The 22,086-nt window shown below is 43.1% G+C and overlaps 1 protein-coding gene across 1 annotated transcript in view; it reads left to right on the top strand.

Moving 5' to 3' along the window:
- Positions 1–9,731: 9,731 nt before the first annotated feature.
- LOC115131823 (metabotropic glutamate receptor 7-like) overlaps positions 9,732–22,086 on the top strand; it is a 133,511-nt gene continuing 121,156 nt past the window's right edge. Inside the window, exon 1 of the mRNA XM_029663834.2 lies at positions 9,732–11,229. Within this exon, the coding sequence (XP_029519694.1) occupies positions 10,720–11,229 (510 nt within the window). The 5' untranslated portion in view covers positions 9,732–10,719. The remainder of the gene's footprint in view (positions 11,230–22,086) is intronic.

The following is a 22,086-nucleotide window of genomic DNA, read 5'->3' as shown; positions in this document are numbered from 1 at the left end:
TCCTAGCTTCTGGGCCTGAGTAACAGGTAGTTTATTTTGGGCAAGCTTTTCATCCGGATGTCAAAATACTGCCCCCTAGCCTTTTAACCTGCTTCATTATGTATGTGTTACCAGTTGATGAGAAACAACGCGAATTTCATAAATCACTGAAAATCTATCCACGAATAAGTAAGAATAGAAAAGTTGAAATAATTTTGTAGATTTGATGGAGACATTATATATCTTAGTACCTTATTAATTTATGATTTGTATCATTGTGGATGGGAGACGGAGCAGGAACAGAATATTTTTGCCGAGCAAAGCAACGAAGCTGGGTCATTCTGGCAACGATACCTGCCCCATCTACACGTTGCAATGACTCCCTTAAACTCTTTGCTGCAAAGACACCCTAACTCTTCGTACACTATGGCCCATTGTTAGGAGACTTCCTTTGACCATTCTAAAGACTGCATGGGGCATCCTTGCCTTAACGCACTCTGAAAGTAAAGAAAATAGCTTATATATATTTTTATATTAAGACAATAACTGAGATATGACCGTTCAATCTAAAGCAGCAGATGTCATTTTCAGGATACGTCAATACAGCACATAAAGCATAACACCAGACTGGTATTGTAGTTGTTCATTAGGTGATGGGAAATATGTAATATGTATACAAAATAATATACTTACCTGTAGTATCTTGAAAAAAGCATTGGAATTAAAAGTGAAATGTTTAGCCTATTAATCTGCTTCATTATTTATGCATTACCAGGTGATGAAGAACAACTCCGATTTCATATGTCATTGAACATTTGTCTTGGAATAAGTAAGAATAAAAAAGTTAAAATAACTACTTAGATTTGATGGAGACATGATACATCTTAGTACCTTATCAATTTATGATTTTTATCAATGTGGACGAGAGACAGGGGTGCAGGAACGTTTTTGCAGAGCAATGCAACGAAGCTGGATCATTCTAGCAATGATAATTGCACCATCTACACGCTGCAAAGACTCTTCGCCATTGTACTTGATGGCCCATTGCTCTGAGACTTCCTTTGACCATTCTCAAGCCGGCATGATGGCATCCTCGCCTTAATGGCCCTGACTTTCTGGTCAAACTCTTCATCTGACATATCAGAATAGCATTCCCTGACAGACATATTGTGTTCTTTCATTCTTCTGTAAAGAAAGCTAACCGTTACACTGTCACGATTATATATCGATTATGAAACAAATAGGACATGGCCTGCTTATGAGTTGCCATGACAGAAAGTTAGATTCATTCAACTGAAAATGGTGAGCACAGGCGTTCGTAGCTAAATGCTTTTGGTTAGCTTGAGAATAATAATTGCATGATTTATCATTCTATACTATGTATGTATGTATGTATGTATGTATGTAATATAGTACAATGTTATGAACCGACACTGAATCGTAGGCGCTAACTACTAGCTATGTAAAAGTTGGACGAAAGAATGCCCAGTGCTGCTTACCTGAGATATCATCATCACAGTCCTTCTTCATAGATGTCCGCTATGACTTCCTTTGTGTCGGAAAGAAAGGCTGAACTGTATTGGTTGTAGCCAAACTGACACAAAGAATAGCCAAAATGGAGGGTGGTTTATAGCTAAATTAAATTGGAGATTTGATTTCAAATACATGTTTATTCTCTAAATATTTTAGTGGAATAAAATGCATAAAGTTTTGCGCTCTATTAAAAAGTATTTGATTGCAAAATTTGTTTTAACTTTGAAGCCTCGTTTTTGCTTTCAGAACAATTATTTTTGATTAAAAACCTAAAAGTTTGCTCTCGACAAAAATACATCCATTTGTTGCAAGTTGGGGAGGGGGGCTAATAACTGAACAATAGACTATTCAACCTTTACTGAAAAATAGTCTAATAGCTGAGCTCGTTGTGAAAAAAACCCTGTCTTATCACAGACCAGATTTCCCCTAACTACAAATGGGGAGTTAGAGCACTGATTATGCTTTTGGGTCACAATACGCTAGTGTGTCTCTAACTGACAATGAATGGGCAATATAAACCAAATAATAAACGGATAACGTGCATGACTTCAAATGAAACAAGCAGGCAGCAGGTTTCGAACCCTCAACCTTCTTCCCTGAAGTCCTGCGTGCTATCGACTGTGTACCAAAAGCATGCGCAAGCCGCAGAGTTGATAGAGCGCGTTCTCGCGGTAGCTTGCTACTCATTGGAATAAAGTAATGACTTTTCAAATAAGTTACCTTACACATTATGTTGGCTGACAATTTGTTAGCTACGCTGTCCTTACGAATCACATAGCGTATCATTAAAGCAGTATGTACCAGTATGTTAGCCGTCTCCCTAACGTTAGTAGTTATACATCAAACTTGACAGTATATTAACTATAGGCTAACTACCCAACATTTATTGACTTGATTATTTCCGTCATTCTTAGCTTAGCTAAATGGTATAGTCGTTGATCGTTCTCAAATTGACATTTTGGTGCTTTCGTAAATTCACTCTGGCTATCTACTCCGATTTCAGAGTACTCTAGTCTGAGTACAAGAGCAAAGAATAATGAATTTACGAGCGCTCAACACCCATTTAATACGGCCGGTGTCAGTAAATGTTGGCAAAAAAGCGGAATTAAATTGTTTCCAGCAGCACAGTTACAGTCACCAACACTCTGGTTAACACAAAAACAGCATAACCAGCTCTGCTAGGGCGAGTAAAAGGGTCAGAGTGGTCTCATTTGTGTCTGGAAGTAGCTAGCAAACTAGCTAATGTTTGCTTGGATGTTTGACTGCCGTTGTAAGGCCAGACGCTCAAATCAACCCAACAACGTGAGAGCGAAACGGTCTGAATTTACAAACTGACAATCTGACAACACTCTGAATTTATGAGGGTCACCTTGTACAGTACTATATTTTCCATTCCATCCTAACAGAAACCCAGAGGGTTTTTCGTTTTTCATGGAATAGAAACACCATAATATTAATCAAATTAATTAATCAAGTACCAGTCAAACGTTTGGACACACCTACTCGTTCCAGGATTTTTCTTTATTTTTACTATTTTCTACAATGTAGAATAATAGTGAATATATCACAAATATGAAATAACACATTTGGAATCAGTTAAGAACAAATTATTATTTACAAGGACAGCCTACTCATTCCTCTTCGTTGGGGACTTGAACCCTGGTCTCCCGTGTGCCCTCCCTGTCTGGTAATGCCAATATGGAAGACTATCAAATGCTTCTCAAAGCTGCCCTCTGGTGGTTAAACTAGCAATAACTTGCAGTAACAGAAAAAATGGCTGACAATTAAATGACGTGTGCCAGCTCCACGCACTAGGCCCCTAGTGCGCCTTCCCAGTCCGGTACGTCCTGTGTCTCCTCCTCGCACTTGCCCTGAAGTGTGTGTCACTTGTCCTGTACCACCTGTGCCGGCTCCAAGCACTAGGCCTCCAAGTGCGCCTCCCCAGTCCGGGACGTCCTGTGCCTGCTCCTCGCACTCGCCCTGAACTGCGTGTCACCAATCCGGTGCCACCTGTGCCGGCTCCACACACTAGGCTTCCAGTGCGCCTTCCCAGTCCGGAGCGTCCTGTGTCTGCTCCTTGCGCTCGCCCTGAGGTGTGTGTCACCAGTCCGGTGCCACCTGTGCCGGCTCCACGCAACAGGCTTCCGGCGACTGTCCCAGTCCAGAGCTTCTGGCGACAGTCCCCAGTACAGAGCTTCCGGCGACGGTCCCCAGTCCAGAGCTTCTGGCGAAGGTCCCCAGTCCAGAGCTTCCGGAGACAGTTCACAGTCCAGAGCTTCCGGAGACAGTTCACAGTCCGGAAACTCCTGCGACGGTCCACAGTCCGGAACCTCCTGCGACGGTCCACAGTCCGGAACCTCCTATGACAGTCCACAGTCCGGAACCTCCTACGACAGTCCACAGTCCGGAACCTCCTGTGATGTTCCACTGTCCGGAACTTCCTTCGACGGTCCACAGTCAGGAACCTCCTGCCACGGTCCACAGTCTGGAACCTCCTGCCACGGTCAACGGTCCGGAACCTCATGCGAGGGTCAACGGTCCGGAACCTCCTGCGACAGTCCACAGTCAGGAACCTCCTGCGACAGTCCACAATCCAGAACCTCCTATGACAGTCCACAGTCCGGAACATCTTACGACAGTCCACAGTCCGGAACCGCCTGCGATGTTCCACTGTCCGGAACTTCCTTCGATGGTCCACAGTCCGAAACCTCCTGCGAGGGTCCACGGTCCGGAACCTCCCGCGTCGGGCAACGTTCCAGAACCTCCAGTGAGGGTCAACGGTCAGGAGCTTCCAGGCAGGCGTCCAGTCCAGCTCTAGGGCAGGAGCCTTCCTCTGCGACGGTGCCCATTCCAAGCACGGCGTCCAGTCCTGCTCCATGGCCAGAGCCTTCCTCTGCGCCGGTGCCCAGTCCAGGCAAGATGTCCAGTCCCTCTAAATGGCAGGAGCCTTCCTCTGCGCCGATGTCCAGTCCAGGCATGGCGTTCAGTCCTGCTCCATGGCCGGAGCCTTCTTCTGCGCCGGGGCCCAGTCCAGGCACGGTGTCCAGTCCAGCTCCTAGGCCGGAGCCTTCTTCTGCGCCGAAGACCAGGTCAGGTCAGGTCCACCGATGCTGGCGGATCTGCGAGCGGAGTGGGTACTTCGCCTCGCACTGGAGCCGCCACCAATGCTAGATGCCCACCCAGACCCTCCCCTATAGAGTCATGTTTTGCGGCCAGAGTCCGCACCTTTGGGAGGGGGGGGGGGGGGGGGGGACTGTCACGCCCTGACTATAGAGAGTCTTTTTATTCTCTATTTTGGTTAGGTCGGGGTGTGACTAGGTTGTTTTATTTCTATGTTGGCCTGGTATGGTTCCCAATCAGAGGCAGCTGTTTGTCGTTGTCTCTGATTGGGGATCATATTTAAGAAGCCATTTCCCCACTGTGAGTTGTGGGATCTTGTTTATGTGTAGTTGCCTCTGAGCACTCCATAGCTTCACATATCATTTGCCTTTTATTGCTTTGTGCTTTTCACGTCAATAAATATGTGAAACCCATATCACGCTGCGCTTTGGTCCGAATGTTCTTACGGCGATCGTAACAGGTATGCAGATGCTATTATTACTATCTGACAGATAACTAGATGCTAGAGCTGACCTGGCTGTGGTAGCTATTCACTAGCGTAGTTTATTCATTCACCTCAGTCTAGAGGGGATGAAACATTAGCTAATGTTACATGTCATTTACGTTACTAGCTCAGCACTGCAAATTAACACTAGTTTAGTTTTTTCTTTGAAATTCAACAGCAATTACCTTGCCAGCTACACCAGTCAACTGAAGACTGTCCCGTTTCTGTTCCTTTTATGACTTGATGAAAGACGTCTACACTGAACTATGCTCAACTATCCCTTGCTGGTCTAGCCAGCCTTCCAGAAGCTTTGATTTCACACAGCCTGTCAGCCCGTTCAGTGGTGTCCACATGGTCTTAACTCCAGTCACTCCAAACAGCCTACCCGACCCCTCGGAGACACCCCTGGTAGAATGTGTGTACAGTACCAGTCAAACGTTTGGACACACCTACTCATTCGAGAGTTTTCTTTATTTTTACTATTTACTACATTGTAGAATAATAGTGAAGAATCAAAACTATTAAATAACACATTTGGAATAATTTAGTCATCTAAATAGTGTTAAACAAATCAAAATATATTTTATTTTTGAGATTCTTCAAAGTAGTCACACTTTACCTTGATGACAGCTTTGCACACTCCTGATTTTTTTTCACCTTTATTTAACTAGACAAGACAGTTAAGAAAAATTCTTATTGTACCCCAGCCAAACCCTAACCCAGACAATGCTGGGCCAATTGTGCGCCGCCCTATGGGACTCCCAATCATGGCCAGTTGTGATACAGCCTGGAATTGAACCAGGGTCGGTAGTGACGGCCCTAGCACTGAGATCCAGTTCCTTAGTCCACTGCGCCACTCAGGAGCCCAAACACTTGGCAATCTCTCAACCATCACGAGGAAGTCTGGAATGCATTTCAATAAACAGATGTGTCTTGTTAAAAGTTCATTTGTGGAATTTCTTCCCTTAATGCATTTCAGCCAATCAGTTGTGTTGTGACAAGGCTAGGGGTGGTAAACAGAAGATGGCCCTATTTGGTAAATGACCAAGTCCATATTATGGCAATAACAGCTCAAATAAGCAAAGAGAAACGACAGTCCATCATTACTTTTAGACATGATGGTCAGTCAATCCGGAAAATGTCAAGAATTTGAAAGTTTCTTCAAGTGCATTCGCAAAAACCATCCAGCGCTATGATGAAACTGGCTCTCATGAGGATCGCTACGGGAGAGGAAGACCCAAAGTTACCTCTGCTGCAGAGGATAGGTTCATTAGAGATAACTGCACCTCAGATTGCAGCCAAATAAATGCATTCTGCAGCAATTCGCCATCCCATCTTGTTTGTGCTTAGTGGAATTATAATTAATTTTTCAACAGGAAAATGAACCAAAACACACCTGCAGGCTGCATAAGGGTTATTTGACCAAGAATCCCGGAGTCGCCTCTTCACTGTTGACTTTGAGACTTGTGTTTTGTGGGTGCTATTTAATGGAGCTGCCAGTTGAAGACTTGTGAGGCATCTGTTACTCAAACTAGACACTCTAATGTACTTGTCCTCTTGCTCAGTTGTGCACCGGGGCTTCCCACTCCTTTTTCTATTCTTGTTAGAGCCAGTTTGTGCTGTTCTGTGAAGGGAGTAGTACACAGGGTTGTTTGAGATCTTCAGTTTCTGGGAAATTTCTTACAAGGTAAACTTGGATTAGCTAACACAACGTGCCATTGGAACACAGGAGTGATGGTTGCTGATAATTGGCCTCTGTATGCCTATGTAGGTATTCCATTTTTAAAAATCAGCCATTTCCACCTACAATAGTCATTTCCAACATTAACAATGTCTACAATGTACTTCCTGATCAATTTGATGTTATTTTAATGGCCAAAAAATGTGATTGTGAATGTGATTGTGAATATGATTGTGAATGTGAAACAAGGACATTTCTAAGTGACCCCAAACTTTTTAACGGTAAGTGTACATGTAGGTAGAGTTATTAAAGTGACTATTCAGTCTGGGTTGCCATTTGATGAGATGTTCAGAAGTCTTATGGGGTAGTGATACGTGATTGTATACAAATGTAAGCAAGGTTTGAAATGATATGTTTGTGGATTCTTGCGGCCAAATTGCAGTCTACAAATAATTTGTAATTACACTGAACAGAAATATAAATGCAACATGCAACAATTAAAATGTAATTGTGTTCATTGTCCGTAGCTTATGCCTGCCCATACCACAACCCCATCGACACTATGGGGCACTCTGTTCACAACGTCGACATCAGCAAACTGTTCACCCACACAACGCTGTACATGCTGTCTGCCATCTGCCTAGTACAGATGAAATCGGGATTCATCCGTGAAGAACACAATTCTCCAGCGTGCCAGTGGCCATTGAAGGTGAGCATTTGCCCACTGAAGTCTGTTACGACACCGAACTGCAGTCAGGTCAAGACCTTGGTGAGAACGACAAGCTAGCAGATTCTCTTACCTGAGACAGTTTGTGACAGTTGCTGCAGAAATTCTTGGGTTGTGCAAAAACCATAGTTTCATCAGCTGTCCGGATGGCTGGTCTCAGAAGATTCTGCAGGTGAAAAAGGCGGATGTGGAGGTCCTGGGCTGGTGTGGTTACAAGTGACATGCTGTTCTGAGGCCGGTTGGACGTATTTCCAAAATCTCTAAAACAACGTTGGATGCGACTTATGGTAGAGAAATAACCTTAAATTCTCTGGCAAAAGCTGTGGTGGACATTCCCGCAGTCAGCATACAAATTGCACGCTCCCTCCAAACTTGAGAAATATCTTGCATTGTGTTGTGTGACACATTTTTGTGTGACCTTTTATTGTCCCCAGCACAAAGTGCACCTGTGTAGTGATCATGCTGTTTAATCACCTTCTTGATATGCCACACCTGTCAGGTGGATGGATTGTCTTGGCAAAGGAGAAATGCTCACTAACAGGGATGTAAACAAATTTGTGCAAAAACTTGAGAGAAATAAGCTTTTTGTGTGTATAGAACATTTCTGGGATTTTTTATTTTAGCTCATAAAACATGGGACCAACACTTTACATGTTGTGTTTTATATTTTTGTTCAGTGTATGTTACAGCCCGCCGACCATCTGCTCAAGAAAGAATCGGCCCGTGGCTGAATCAAGTTGATTATAACTGGAGTATGGGGTCGTGTGCGCGAGCAGTTTGCTGATGTCAACATTGTGAGCAGATTTCCCCATGGTGGCGGTGGAGTTATGCTATGAGCAGGCACAAGCTACCGACAACAAATATACCGTGACGAGATCTTGAGGCCCATTGTCATGCCATTCATCCGCCATCACCCCATGTTTCAGCATGATAGTGCACACCCATGTCGCAATTACTGGAAGCTAAAAATGTCCCAGTTCTCCCATGGCCAGCATACTCACCAGACATGTCACCCATTGAGCATGTTTGGGATACTCTGGATCGACGCGTATACAGCATGTTCCAGTTCCCACCACTATCCAGCAACTTCGCACAGCCATTGAAGAGGAGTAGGACAATATTCCACAGGCCACAATCAACAGCCTGATTAACTCTATGTGAAGGAGATGTGTTGCACCAGATACTGACTGGTTTTCTGGTTGACACCCCTACCTTTTTTTAAGGTATCTGTGTCCAACAGAATTCCCAGTAATCCATAGATTAGGGCCTAAGTGTCACGCCCTGATCTTAGTTATCTATGTTTTCTGCATTATTTTGGTCAGGTCAGTTTGTGACAAGGGTGGGTATGTGTGTTTCTCTTGTCTAGGGTTTTTTCTATATCTATGGGGTTTTTGTATGTCTAGCTGTTTGTAGGTCTATGGTGGCTTGAATTGGTTCCCAATCAGAGACAGCTGTTTATCGTTGTCTCTGATTGGGGATCCTATTTAGGTTGCCATTTTGGTTTTGTGGGTTATTGTCTGTGTAGTTGCCTGTCAGCACTCGTGTTATATAGCGTCACGCTCGTTTTGTTAGTCTGTTTAGCGGTTTTCCTTCATTATTTAAAGAATGTATGCTTATCACGCTGCGTCTTGGTCTCATCAATTTGAAGAACGTGACACTAAGGAATAATTAATTTGTTTCAGTTGATGGATTTTCTTATATGAACTGTAACTCAGTGAAGTTATTTACATTTTTGCATGTTGCTTTTATATTTTTATTTTATATATATATTGTGTAATACTACCCCCCCCAAGAAGAACTAAAATACATATATATTTTTACCAATTCACTTCAGAGAAATTGGGCCTGTATACCTGAGTATCATTTTATGAAAGTGATATACAATCCACAGCTAAGGATCATTGTAAAATATTCCTATCTCTCTTGGAGTTGAAGAAGTAGGCAGTATTCTCAACACATGTGGACTGTAATTGTACTCGTGAAACGTCTACATAATCAGCACTGTCAAATTATATATTTTTTTTATATCCCAGATGAGCTGACTATCATGGTGGCCATTTCAGATATTTGTTTCCACAAATGTATAATTAGGTGGGTGAGTGAGTGCGAGAGAGAGATTTGGGATTTCAACGGACCCCCAGACGACTGCGTGAGGCAAAAGGCTCAGTGCGCGCCGACGTCGATAATGTGAAGGCAGGAATGGATTAAATTTGTGGTCTACAATGTTTTGCCTTGACTGAGTAATGTAGCCTAAAGACTACGCACTGACAGAGGATTTAAACACTTGCCCAAACCTCCTAAAGATTACTTTCTACAGGTAGAATATTTGGAACCCATCTTGAGAAGTAGGTTAATTCACCTCGGGGTTTTTCAAGCAGATTTGAATGACGCCTCTCAATGATAGCGGGTGAAAACTAATCGCGCGTGGTGAGTTATTCTGAGTCATTAATTTGTTTTAGGAATATACGATTTTTTGCGGAGTAGAAGACTATAAAGAAAGAAGGATAGCGTGTTTGCGTTTTTGTTCAATTCTATATGTCGATTCAACGATCGTAGTTTTATTCGTGGAGATTTTTAGTGATGTTATAGACTCCCGGTCGACCGAGACGCAGCAGGCAGATCATAGCGGACACGCCAGATCCGTCACTGCGCTCATGTGAAGTTGGCCTCGGCAAAAATAATGTCACCCAGTTCTGCTGGACCTAAGATCAAATAGCATTTTTTTTAAAGGCTGTTCGATCTTGTCGATCTATTAGTTCTGTGAAATACATTTTACCGTATGCCTTTTCCTCAGATTGTTATGATCAGACCCATTTTACTTTTGATGTGATAGGTGTTGCTTTCAGTGCTTTGGTTAGCCTACAGTCAAATAGTTTTGTGACAGTGGAACCCTTGAGTAAAGTCTATATTATTGATGTTTTCTCAAACAAATGATGTCAATTGCCTCGTTAACCTCGTCAAAGGGTGTTTTTCGATTCAACAAGCTACGCCAAGCACTCCCGGCAGTCAAGTGATGGGCGCAGTTTGTCTTAGTTGGAACCAAAGGCGTCTCGCTTTTTTTCATCTAGCTTGTTGAATCTCCTCCTTGGTAACAGGAATTGGCTCGTATTAACTCACTTTACTGCCATTTAGGTAGTAATATAGGCGGATTGCAGCCTCTCCTTTCGCTAGAACTAACTCAACCGTCGGAGCATCATGGCTCGTTACGCTCTCGGAACAAAGCAACACCCTCGCTTTCTATGGAGAGTGTTTTGGTTGACGAGAACGTTGGTGGATTTTGCGCTGTCGCAAGAGGTTTACGCACCCCATTCTATCCGGATTGAGGGACATTTGACCCTCGGTGGCCTCTTCCCTGTTCACACCAGAGGGGCCGAAAGCACGCCTTGTGGAGATATCAAAAAGGATAACGGCATCCATCGGCTGGAGGCCATGCTGTATGCTCTGGATCAAATTAACCTCGACGATCAACTTTTACCCAACATCACCCTAGGCGCCCGGGTGCTAGACACGTGTTCGAGGGATACATATGCGCTTGAACAATCATTAACTTTTGTTCAGGCATTGATACAGAAGGACACTTCAGATGTGAGGTGCACGAATGGAGAACCGCCCGTGTTCGTCAAGCCCGAGAAAGTGGTTGGAGTCGTTGGAGCCTCGGCAAGTTCCGTATCGATTATGGTCGCCAACATTTTGCGCCTCTTTCAGGTGAGTTCACCTCTGGGCCTATCTGGATTAAATGTAGTTTAAGTTTAGCTAAATGTGTTTGAAACAACATGTGCACACTAGTCCTATTATGTTATTTGTCTAGCCTACTTTGTCAAATAAATCTATAGCCTACTTGTTGTATTACGTTATATTTTGATCCCCTATTTTCTCTAAAAGAAAAGAACGAGAGTCCTAGCCTCTACAAATCCAACCAAATCCTTGGTCTACATACTTCTCAAGTGCTCTCTTATTTACATTGAGGAGAATGAGAAAAGGCTGAGAGAGTTAGAGTGGTGGGGCTGTTGGGCTTCCCTGGTGGTGCTGAAATAAAAGCCCCCCGCTTCCCAGCTGCCTCCCTATCCCCCAGTCTGCCTTTCCATTTCTCCATGGTGGGTTGAATGCGATGTGAAGGGACTTCGACACACTCACACCCATGCACTAGAAAAAAAACTATTGTAACCGAATGAAGGCTACACAGGTATCACCAGCGGTTGTTAAGTTATTTTAGGCATTTTTGACAATTGTTGTGGTTCTGACATTGTTGCACAGGATAACTATTTGATGTTTCAATTTATTCAATTTCTTGAGTGAAAATGAGGTCTCCCCAAAGCTGTCTTTTTTTAAAGTAGCCTAACGATTATTTTGTGCCCCGTTTTATGTTGACTTGGCTAATTCCAGAATCTGTCATGTTTTAGTTTATAATGAGACACAGTGACCTCAGAATGTTTAAGTACTCCCTGTTGTCTTCACACAGGCCTACATACCTGTCCTTTAGCCTTGTTGAGAGTCAGAAGAGCACAGACATACAGTCTGCCCACTGTTAGTACTGAAGTGGAATGAGGCACCTAGCAGAGCTCCAATACAGCAAATTAATTATTAAAAACACACATTTAGAGCAAAATATGCAATTACTTGAAATAGTGTCCATTAATGTGCCACTGTACAAGCCAACATCTAAGCAAGTTCTCTTGTCTGAAGATATAAGATGTGCTGTTCAGAAGGCCAAGAACATGAGAGTTAGTGTTTGCGGTAGTGTCTTGTGGTAACAGATTGTGACTTACAGTCAACGCCATAATTGTGTTTTCCCAGATCAATTAAACCAAGCACAGCACAGGACTAAGTAGCTGTTTAAAAGAGGCTGAAGCCATCAAGGTACTTGACATCCTTTTAGGTGCTTTATGGAAGCCACAGACACACACTATTACCCTCTCTCTCTTAATACCAATCTTTACCAGACCAATCCAGTCATGCTGGTCTCAAGGGCTTTGTGGCTCTGTTGGGTGGATATGCTGGTTGATGGGGTTAAATTCCCTCTACCATTATCTCTGCAAGGTTGGAATCAGGATTCTTTGTTAGAGTGAAGGCACCTGAAGGACAATAATTGTTTGTCTTTCCCAAATGCAAGTGATTATGTCTAAAAGATGTTCCTTGAGTATAGCATTAGAACTCATCCACATCATAGAAAAGTTATGGGGGTGTCAGGGGACTTGGAGATCATATAAGATTCCTTGGGGGACGAGGAAGGATACTAAGCCTCTAATCCTGTCGTCTCCAGGTGCTCCAGTGTCTGTCTGTGTGTCAGGCTGCAGCAGTAGCGTAGGTGGGGTGTTTGCAGTGGCACCGGAACGTCGGCGTAGTAATCAGGCTCGGGGAATCAGTGGGTTGACAGGCGCTGTCACAAAGCTCCTTCCTGCATTTGCTCAGGCAGTCACTCTGCATTTATGTTAATTTCCACCACTGTACTGCTCTGGCTGCTGTCGTATAGCTGTCACTGGCCATGTTGATCCACACAGTCAAACTCTACACAAATCCCGGGGAGGATACAGTAGATTTGATTAAAAGTCTCGATCTTCAACAGATGTCAATATTGAGACAATATGGTCTCCTTTAAGTTTTTTGCTCTTTCTCTCCTTCTCATGTTCTAGTCATGATGATCATATTGATAGTAAACATTGATCAAGAGGAATTGGCTATGAATCCCAGGTGTAATCAATATAATCTGGAAATGACAGCTCCCTGCCCATTTTACTCATCATTCTCACTGCAACTGATTCATTTGTGATCGCAATTAGAAGTTTCACAGATTGTTTTCAACTCCAATCCATCAAGTTGCGAATACATTTTCTCGAAAGCAGAATGGAACACTTGTTCAAGCCTGACTGAAAAAGCAAGTGCAATTTCTGCTTTTAGAATTGGGAGAAAAAGCTCCCTACTTCATAAATTACATCTTGTTCTATCAGACAAGCTGTGCCTTTCTGTACATTGTCAGTGATAAAGAATATGAAGTAGTCTGTGCTGTAGTTGTGCAATGTAAACTAAGTAAACAATACATACCAACAAAGTCAAATACTCTTCATATAAAAATACAGTTATTTATTTAGATGAAGGTTAAAATATTTGGATGTATCAGTCAACCATAATCTCTTCAAATCCAGTCAGTGCACAATCCCATAAATTGTGGAATGTGGTGGAATATTCTCTTTGTCTGCAGTGAAACTGTATGGACAGAGTCCCAGAGGGGTTGATCATCTTTGTGGATCAGTGTTGTGATCCTTCAGTGAGGATTTCAGTGAAAGTCACCATATAACCCAGCCATTGTGTTAATTCCCCCCCGCCCCCTGTGATAAATGGAACATCAGGGAAGTTAAATACAGATTGTAGGTTTTACTGCCAGACACTAAATATCGCTGTTGTCTATTTAAGGTGTGAGTGGCCGCTGAACTGTTAATGCTGGGAAATTGACGAGGGATAGATTTTTTTCTGAGGACCCAGGAGAGTTGATCAATACTGTTGCCATGGTGAGGCCGATTTGCTCTGAAGATGTTTTTATTTTCCTGTTCTTTCACAGAGCCCCGGAAATGAGAAACAACAATTCCACCAAAATACAAAAAAGAAAAATAATTGCATAAAACTTTTGAATTATGACGCGATGTTCAAACAAAGGACTTGTTATTCTCAACCTTTGAGAGATGATCTTAATTGTTTTTCATCGCTCTCTGTTTTCAAGACATTCTCCCACGCTATGAGAAAAGCCTCTGCCTCAGCCCAAAATCCATAGTGTCAGTGTCCATTTGCAACTCTTGGTCCGTGGAATGCAGGTGAACTAGTTTTTTTTTCATCCAGCTGACGTTTTATATCAGAGGAGGGCTGCCTGCTATTTTCTTCCTCTTTCCCAAAGAGCGAGGTGTTACTTGTTTTGAATGCAGGTGAAATCTTTCTTGTCCTTCTGTCAGGGGACTGGGCCCCTGCGGACTAGCTGTCTAGGTGAAGCATTGATGTCCTCTCATAGCCTGACAGGCAAGGTACTGTTTTTATCTCTCGCCCTTTCCCAAAGAATAATCAATACAATCGAGGCGAGGTAGATTGAAGCCTGACAGACTGATCTATTCAGCTGACAGCCGGAAGCTCTGACAGACATGTAGGCGAGATGGGTTGCGTAACTGGCACACAAAGCTGTCACCAAATTTCTTAGGTTAAATGTGTCTGCTTGTTCAAACACAGCATGCCATTTGCACATTCAGGTTTGTGACAGCACAGGTCAATTAGTCCCATCTAGGGCACCTTTATTTATGCCTCCAGCGAGTACATGTCAACTGTCAAGCATATGGTCAGACAAACAACCCCATATATATACATATACATCACACACACACACACACACACACACAGTTAAAGTAGGAAGTTTACATACACTTAGGTTGGAGTCATTAAAACTCATTTTTCAACCACTCCACAATTTTTTTGTTAACAAAACTATAGTTTTGGCAAGTCGGCTAGGACATCTACTTTGTGCATGACACAAGTCATTTTTCCAACAGTTATTTACAGACAGATTATTTCACTTACAATTCACTGTATCCCAATTCCAGTGGGTCAGAAGTTTACATACACTAAGTTGACTGTGCCTTTAAACAGCTTGGAAAATTCCAGAAAAGGATGTTATGCATTTAGAAGCTTCTGATAGGCTAATTGAGTCAATTGGAGGTGTACCTGTGGATGTATTTCAAGGCCTACCTTAAAACGCAGTGCCTAACATCATGGGGAAATCAAAAGAAATCAGCCAAGACCTCAGAAAAAAATCAGAGACCTCCACAAGTCTGGTTCATCCTTGGGAGCAAATGCCTGAAGCTACCACGTTCATCTGTACAAACAATAGTATGCAATTATAAACACAATGGGACCACACACCCGCCATACCACTCAGGAAGGAGACACGTTCTGTCTCCTAGAGGTGAACTTACTTTGGTGCGAAAAGTGCAAATCAATCCCAGAACAACAGCAAAGGACCTTGTGAAGATGCTGGAGGAAACGGGTACAAAAGTATCTATATCCACAGTAAAACGAGTCCTATATCGACATAACCTGAAAGGCCACACAGCCAGGAACAAGCCACAGTTCTAAAACCGCTATAAAACAGCCAGACTACGGTTTGCAACTGCACATGGGGACAAAGATCATACTTTTTGGAGAAATGTCCTCTCGTCTGATGAAACAAAAATAGAACGATTTGGCTATAATGACCATCGTTATGTTAAGAGGAAAATGGGGGAGTCTCAGTTACACCAGTTCTGTCAGGAGGAATGGGCCAAAATTCACCCAACTTATTGTGGGAAACTTGTGGAAGGCTACCAGAAATGTTTGACCCAAGTTAAACAATTTAAAGGCAATGCTACCAAATACTAATTGAGTGTATGTAAACCTCTGACCCACTGGGAATGTGATGAAAGAAATAAAAGCTGAAATAAAGCATTCTCTCTATTATGACATTTTACTTTCTTAAAATGAAGTGGTGATCCTAAGACAGGGCATTTGTACTTGGATTAAATGTCAGGAATTGTGAAAAAATAAGTTTAAATGTATTTGGGTAAGCTGTATGTACACTTCCGACTTCAACCGTTTATATAAACGGCTCCAAAAAATAATGAGAACACTAAAATAACGCATCCTAGATCTGAATGAATGAAATATTCTTATGAAATACTTTTTTCTTTACATAGTTGAATGTAATGACAACAAAATCACACATTATCAATGGAAATCAAATGTATCAACCCATGAAGGTCTGGATTTGGTGTCACACTCAAAATTAAAGTGGAAAACCACACTACAGGCTGGTCCAACTTTGATGTAATGTCCTTAAAACATGTCTAAATGAGGCTCAATTGTGTGTGTGGCCTCCGCATGCCTGTATGACCTCTCTACAACGCCTGGGCATGCTCCTGATGAGGTGGCAGATGGTCTCCTGAGGGATCTCCTCCCAGACCTGGACTAAAGCATCCGCCAACTCCTGGACAGTCTGTGGTGCAACGTGGCGTTGGTGGATGGAGCAAGACATGATGTCCCAGATGTGCTCAATTGGATTCAGGTCTGGGGAACGGGCGGGCCAGTCCATAGCATCAATGCCTTCCTCTTGCAGGAACTGCTGACACACTCCAGCCACATGAGGTCTAGCATTGTCTTGCATTAGGAGGAACCCAGGGCCAACCGCACCAGCATATGGTCTCACAAGGGGTCTGAGGATCTCATCTCAGTACCTAATGGCAGTCAGGCTACCTCTGGTGAGCACATGGAGGGCTGTGCGGCCCCCCAAAGAAATGCCACCCCACACCATGACTGACCCACCTCCAAACCGGTCATGCTGGAGGATGTTGCAGGCAGCAGAACGTTCTCCACGGCGTCTCCAGACTCTGTCACGTCTGTCACGTGCTCAGTGTGAACCTACTTTCATCTGTGAAGAGCACAGGGCGCCAGTGGCGAATTTGCCAATCTTGGTGTTCTCTGGCAAATGCCAAATGTCCTGCACGGTGTTGGGCTGTAAGCACAACCCCCACCTGTGGATGTCGGGCCCTCACACCACCCTCAATGGATTCTGTTTCTGACCGTTTGAGCAGATGCATGCACATATGTGGCCTGCTGGAGGTCATTTTGCAGGGCTCTGGCAGTGCTTCTCCTGCTCCTCCTTGCACAAAGGCGGAGGTAGCGGTCCTGCTGCTGGGTTGTTGCCCTCCTACGGCCTCCTCCACGTCTCCTGATGTACTGGCCTGTCTCCTGGTAGCGCCTCCATGGTCTGGACACTACGCTGACAGACACAGCAAACCTTTTTGCCACAGCTCGCATTGATGTGCCATCCTGGATGAGCTGCACTACCTGAGCCACTTGTGTGGGTTGTAGACTCCGTCTCATGCTACCACTAGAGTGAAAGCACCGCCAGCATTCAAAAGTGACCAAAACATCAGCCAGGAAGCATAGGAACTGAGAAGTGGTCTGTGTCTTGCTAATTGCCTATAATTTCCACCTGTTGTCTTTTCCATTTGTACAACAGCATGTGACATTTATTGTCAATCAGTGTTGCTTCCTAAGTGGACAGTTTGATTTCACAGAAGTGTGATTGACTTGGAGTTACATTGACTTGGAGTTAAGTGTTCCCTTCATTTTTTTGAGCAGTGTATATACAGTTGAAGTCGGAAGTTTACCTCCACCTTAGCCAAATCCATTTAATCTCAGTTTTTCACAATTCCTGACATTTAATCCTAGTGTAAATTCACCATTTTAGGTCCATTAGGATCACCACTTTATTTTAAGAATGTGAAATGTCAGAATAATGGTAGAGAGAATGATTTATTTCAGCTTTATTTCTTTCATTTCACTCTGAGTGTGATACAAAGATCTCTGAGTGAGTTTCTTTCTCCCAGATACAGGAAACCGCTGATTAGTATGATAATTTATTCAGACTCCCAGGAGCAGTTATTATGCTGTAAATGGAGCCCTATTAGTGTACAAAAAGGTGAAGAGTGATTGGCATGATTAAGAAAACAGGCTTGGCCCCTCACTGGCCTTTTAGAGCCCCAGCTTTGTAAACAAATCCTGTTTTATACTCATGCTCAGCCCATCGGACATTTATGCACCAGAGGAGGCTGCTGGGAGGAGATATAGGAGGACGGGCTCATTTTAATGGCCGGAATGTGATACATGGAATGGTACCAAACACATATAAACAAAGTGTTTCACTCTGTTCCATTGATTCGATTCAGTCATTACAATGAGCCCATCCTCCTATAGATGCAGTCCTATTTTCTTGCATTACAAATTAATTTAAATTGATTTTTATTTGGATTTCATGTAATGGAAATACACAAATGACTCCATATTGGTGAAGTGAAATTAACAAAATTCTAAAAAATAAAAATGGAAAAGTGGTTTGTGCGTATGTATTCACCGCCTTTGCTATGATGCCCCTAAATAAGATCTGGTGCAACCAATTACCTTAAGTCACATAATTAGTTTGATTGCACAAAGGTGGACTTTATTTAAGTGTCACATGATCTGTCACATGATCTCAGTATATGTACACCTGTTCTGAAAGGCCCCAGAGTCTGCAAGGAGGGCATTAATCAGAGGCACCAAAGAGACCAAAGATAACCCTGAAGGAGCTGCAAAGCTCCACAGTGGAGATCTATCCATAGGACCACTTTAAGCCGTACACTCCACAGAGCTGGGCTTTACGGAAGAGTGTCCAGAAAAAAAGCCATTGCTTAAAGAAAATAGTAAGCAAACACTTTTGGTGTTCGCCAAAAGGCATGTGGGAGACTCCCAAACATATGGAAGAAGGTACTCTGGTCAGATGAGACTAAAATGTTGCTTTTTGGCCATCAAGGAAAACGCTATGTCTGGCGCAAACCTAACACCTCTCATCACCTCGAACACCATCCCCACAGTGAAGCATGCTGGTGGCAGCATCATGCTGCGGGGTTCTTTTCCATCGGGAGGGACTAAGAAACTGGTCAGAATTGAAGGAATGATGGATGGCGCTAAATACAGGGAAATTCTTGATGGAAACCTGTTTGTCTTCCCAGAGACTGGGATGAAGGTTCACTTTCCAGCAGGACAATGACCCTAAGCATACTGCTTAAAGCGACACTCTAGTGGTTTAAGGGGAAACATTTAATTTCTTGGAATGGCCTAGTCAAAGCCCAGACCTCAATCCAGTTGAGAATCTGTGGTATAACTTAAAGATTTCTGTACACCTGTCACGCCCTGACCATGGAGATCCTTTATTCTCTATTTTGGTTAGGTCGGGGTGTGACTAGGGTGGGCATTCTAGGTTCTTTATTTCTAGGTTGGCTTGGTATGGTTCCCAATCAGATCCAGCTGTCTATCATTGTCTCTGATTGGGGATCATATTTAGGTAGCCTTTTCCCACCTGTTGTTTGTGGGATCTTGTTTATGTATTGTTGCTTGTGAGTCCTACTAGGCTGTGCGTTAGTTTCTTTCTTCTGTATTGTTTCGGTGAGTTTCATAATTTAAACATGTGGAACTCTACGCACGCTGCGCCTTGGTCCGTTTATTCTACAGATGATCGTGACAGCACCAGCAGAACCCATCCAACTTGAAGGAGTTGGAGCAGTTTTACCTTGAAGAATGGGCAAAAATCCCAGTGACTCGATGTGCCAGGCTTATAGAGAAATACTCCAAGAGACTTGCAGCTGTAATTGCTGCAAAAGGTGGCTCTGCAAAGTATTGACTTTGGGGGGGATCAATAGTTATGCACGCTCAAGTTTTCTGGTTATTTAGTCTTATTTCTTGTTTCAGAATTAAAATGATTTTGCATCTTCAAAGTGATAGACATGTTGGTTAAATCAAATGATACAACCCCCCCCCCTCCAGGTTGTAAAGGCAACAAAATAGGAAAAGTGCCAAGAGTGGTGAATACTTTTGCATACCACTGTACAATGTAGGTGACTAATGTAATTTAAAAAAACATTCCTCATTCAAACCAGCTGTCATACTGGCTTACATGGGGGTTCCTGAGGTCAGAGATGTCATGTCAGGGAGAGATTGGGAATCTTTGTTTGCCCATTAGTTGGTCCTGGATATGGATGGGGGATGGGGATGGGGGAAATTGACTCTTATTCAACTTACATCAGAATGTATGTAGAGTCATGTATGTTACATGTATAGTTCCACCCAAATACCGGTACACATCATGTACGTCCACACATAAAGATCTCCAGCTGATCCTATAAACATTTTCATTGCATCCCTCAGGCATGGCTTAACTACATTTTCCCCATGTTTCTCTGTATAACACGACATCCAAGACTTCAACAACCTCAAATACCTCGTTCCTCACCCAGCCCGTAGGAACCAATCCAAGGTAATAAGGAGAGAATGAAATGGTCTTTTCCAGGCTGCAGAGAGTGGAGGGCAGGCCAGTGTTGAATCTTCCATCCAGCCAGCCAGGAATTACCACCCAGCCTCTCTCAATTCTGGAGAAAACAGGGGACCTACTTAACAGCTTAAATCCCCTCACATTGGGGGGAAAAAAGTGCTTTGACCCCAAAACGTATTGTCAGGTTGACTGTAAAATGTGACTCTGAGGATGGAGTTCAAGTTCTGTACAGTTGATCTGGCCAGTACAATGAGTTCTAGTAGGGAACCCCATTACATCCAATCCTTTTATGGGGATGAGTGGAGAGAGGGATGGGGTGGACTCTGTTGTGTTGGGAAGATGAGGGATGGGGTGGACGCTGTTGTTTTGGGAGGAGGAGTGCTGCGTCTTGGGAGCACATTTGTTCCTTGAGTAAGGATGCCCCTGTTACTTGTCATTTGTCACTACAAATACTTAGGTGTCTGGTTAGACTGTAAACTCTCCTTCCAGACCCATATCAAACATCTCCAATCCAAAGTTAAATCTAGAATTGGCTTCCTATTTCGCAACAAAGCATCCTTCACTCATGCTGCCAAACATACCCTTGTAAAACTGACCATCATACCAATCCTCGACTTTGGCGATGTCATTTACAAAATAGCCACCAATACCCTACTCAACAAATTGGATGCAGTCTATCACAGTGCAATCCGTTTTGTCACCAAAGCCCCATATACTACCCACCATTGCGACCTGTACGCTCTCGTTGGCTGGCCCTCGCTTCATACTCGTCGCCAAACCCACTGGCTCCATGTCATCTACAAGACCCTGCTAGGTAAAGTCCCACCTTATCTCAGCTCACTGGTCACCATAACATCTCCCACCTGTAGCACACGCTCCAGCAGGTATATCTCTCTAGTCACCCCCAAAACCAATTCTTTCTTTGGCCGCCTCTCCTTCCAGTTCTCTGCTGCCAATGACTGGAACAAACTACATAAATCTCTGAAACTGGAAACACTTATCTCCGTCACTAGCTTTAAGCACCAACTGTCAGAGCAGCTCACAGATTACTGCACCTGTACATAGCCCACCTATAATTTAGCCCAAACAACTACCTCTTTCCCAACTGTATTTAATTTATTTATTTATTTTGCTCCTTTGCACCCCATTATTTTTATTTCTACTTTGCACATTCTTCCATTGCAAAACTACCATTCCAGTGTTTTACTTGCTATTTTGTATTTACTTTGCCACCATGGCCTTTTTTGCCTTTACCTCCCTTCTCACCTCATTTGCTCACATTGTATATAGACTTGTTTATACTGTATTATTGACTGTATTTTTGTTTTACTCCATGTGTAACTCTGTGTCGTTGTATCTGTCGAACTGCTTTGCTTTATCTTGGCCAGGTCGCAATTGTAAATGAGAACTTGTTCTCAACTTGCCTACCTGGTTAAATAAAGGTGAAATAAATAAAATAAAAATTAATTAATTAATTTGGGTGCCGGCCTTCACTAAAAATATTAATATAGGGTTCATTTTTAGTTTTTAGGTAGATGATCTTCGATCGATGCAGAATGTAAGGGTTGAAACAGTTAACCTGACCTAAAATATGACTACTGGGTTCTCAGTGAACAAAATAGTGTATGAATAGTATATCATATTTGGCCTTGGGTATCCAGATTTACTAGAAAGTTTTTTTTTTTTTT

This window comes from Oncorhynchus nerka, linkage group LG7 (assembly GCF_034236695.1).
Source record: "Oncorhynchus nerka isolate Pitt River linkage group LG7, Oner_Uvic_2.0, whole genome shotgun sequence".
NCBI classification, from domain to species: Eukaryota; Metazoa; Chordata; class Actinopteri; order Salmoniformes; family Salmonidae; genus Oncorhynchus; species Oncorhynchus nerka.
The sequence above is the reverse complement of the archived record's forward strand: the minus strand, read 5'-3'. Positions and strand labels throughout refer to the sequence as shown.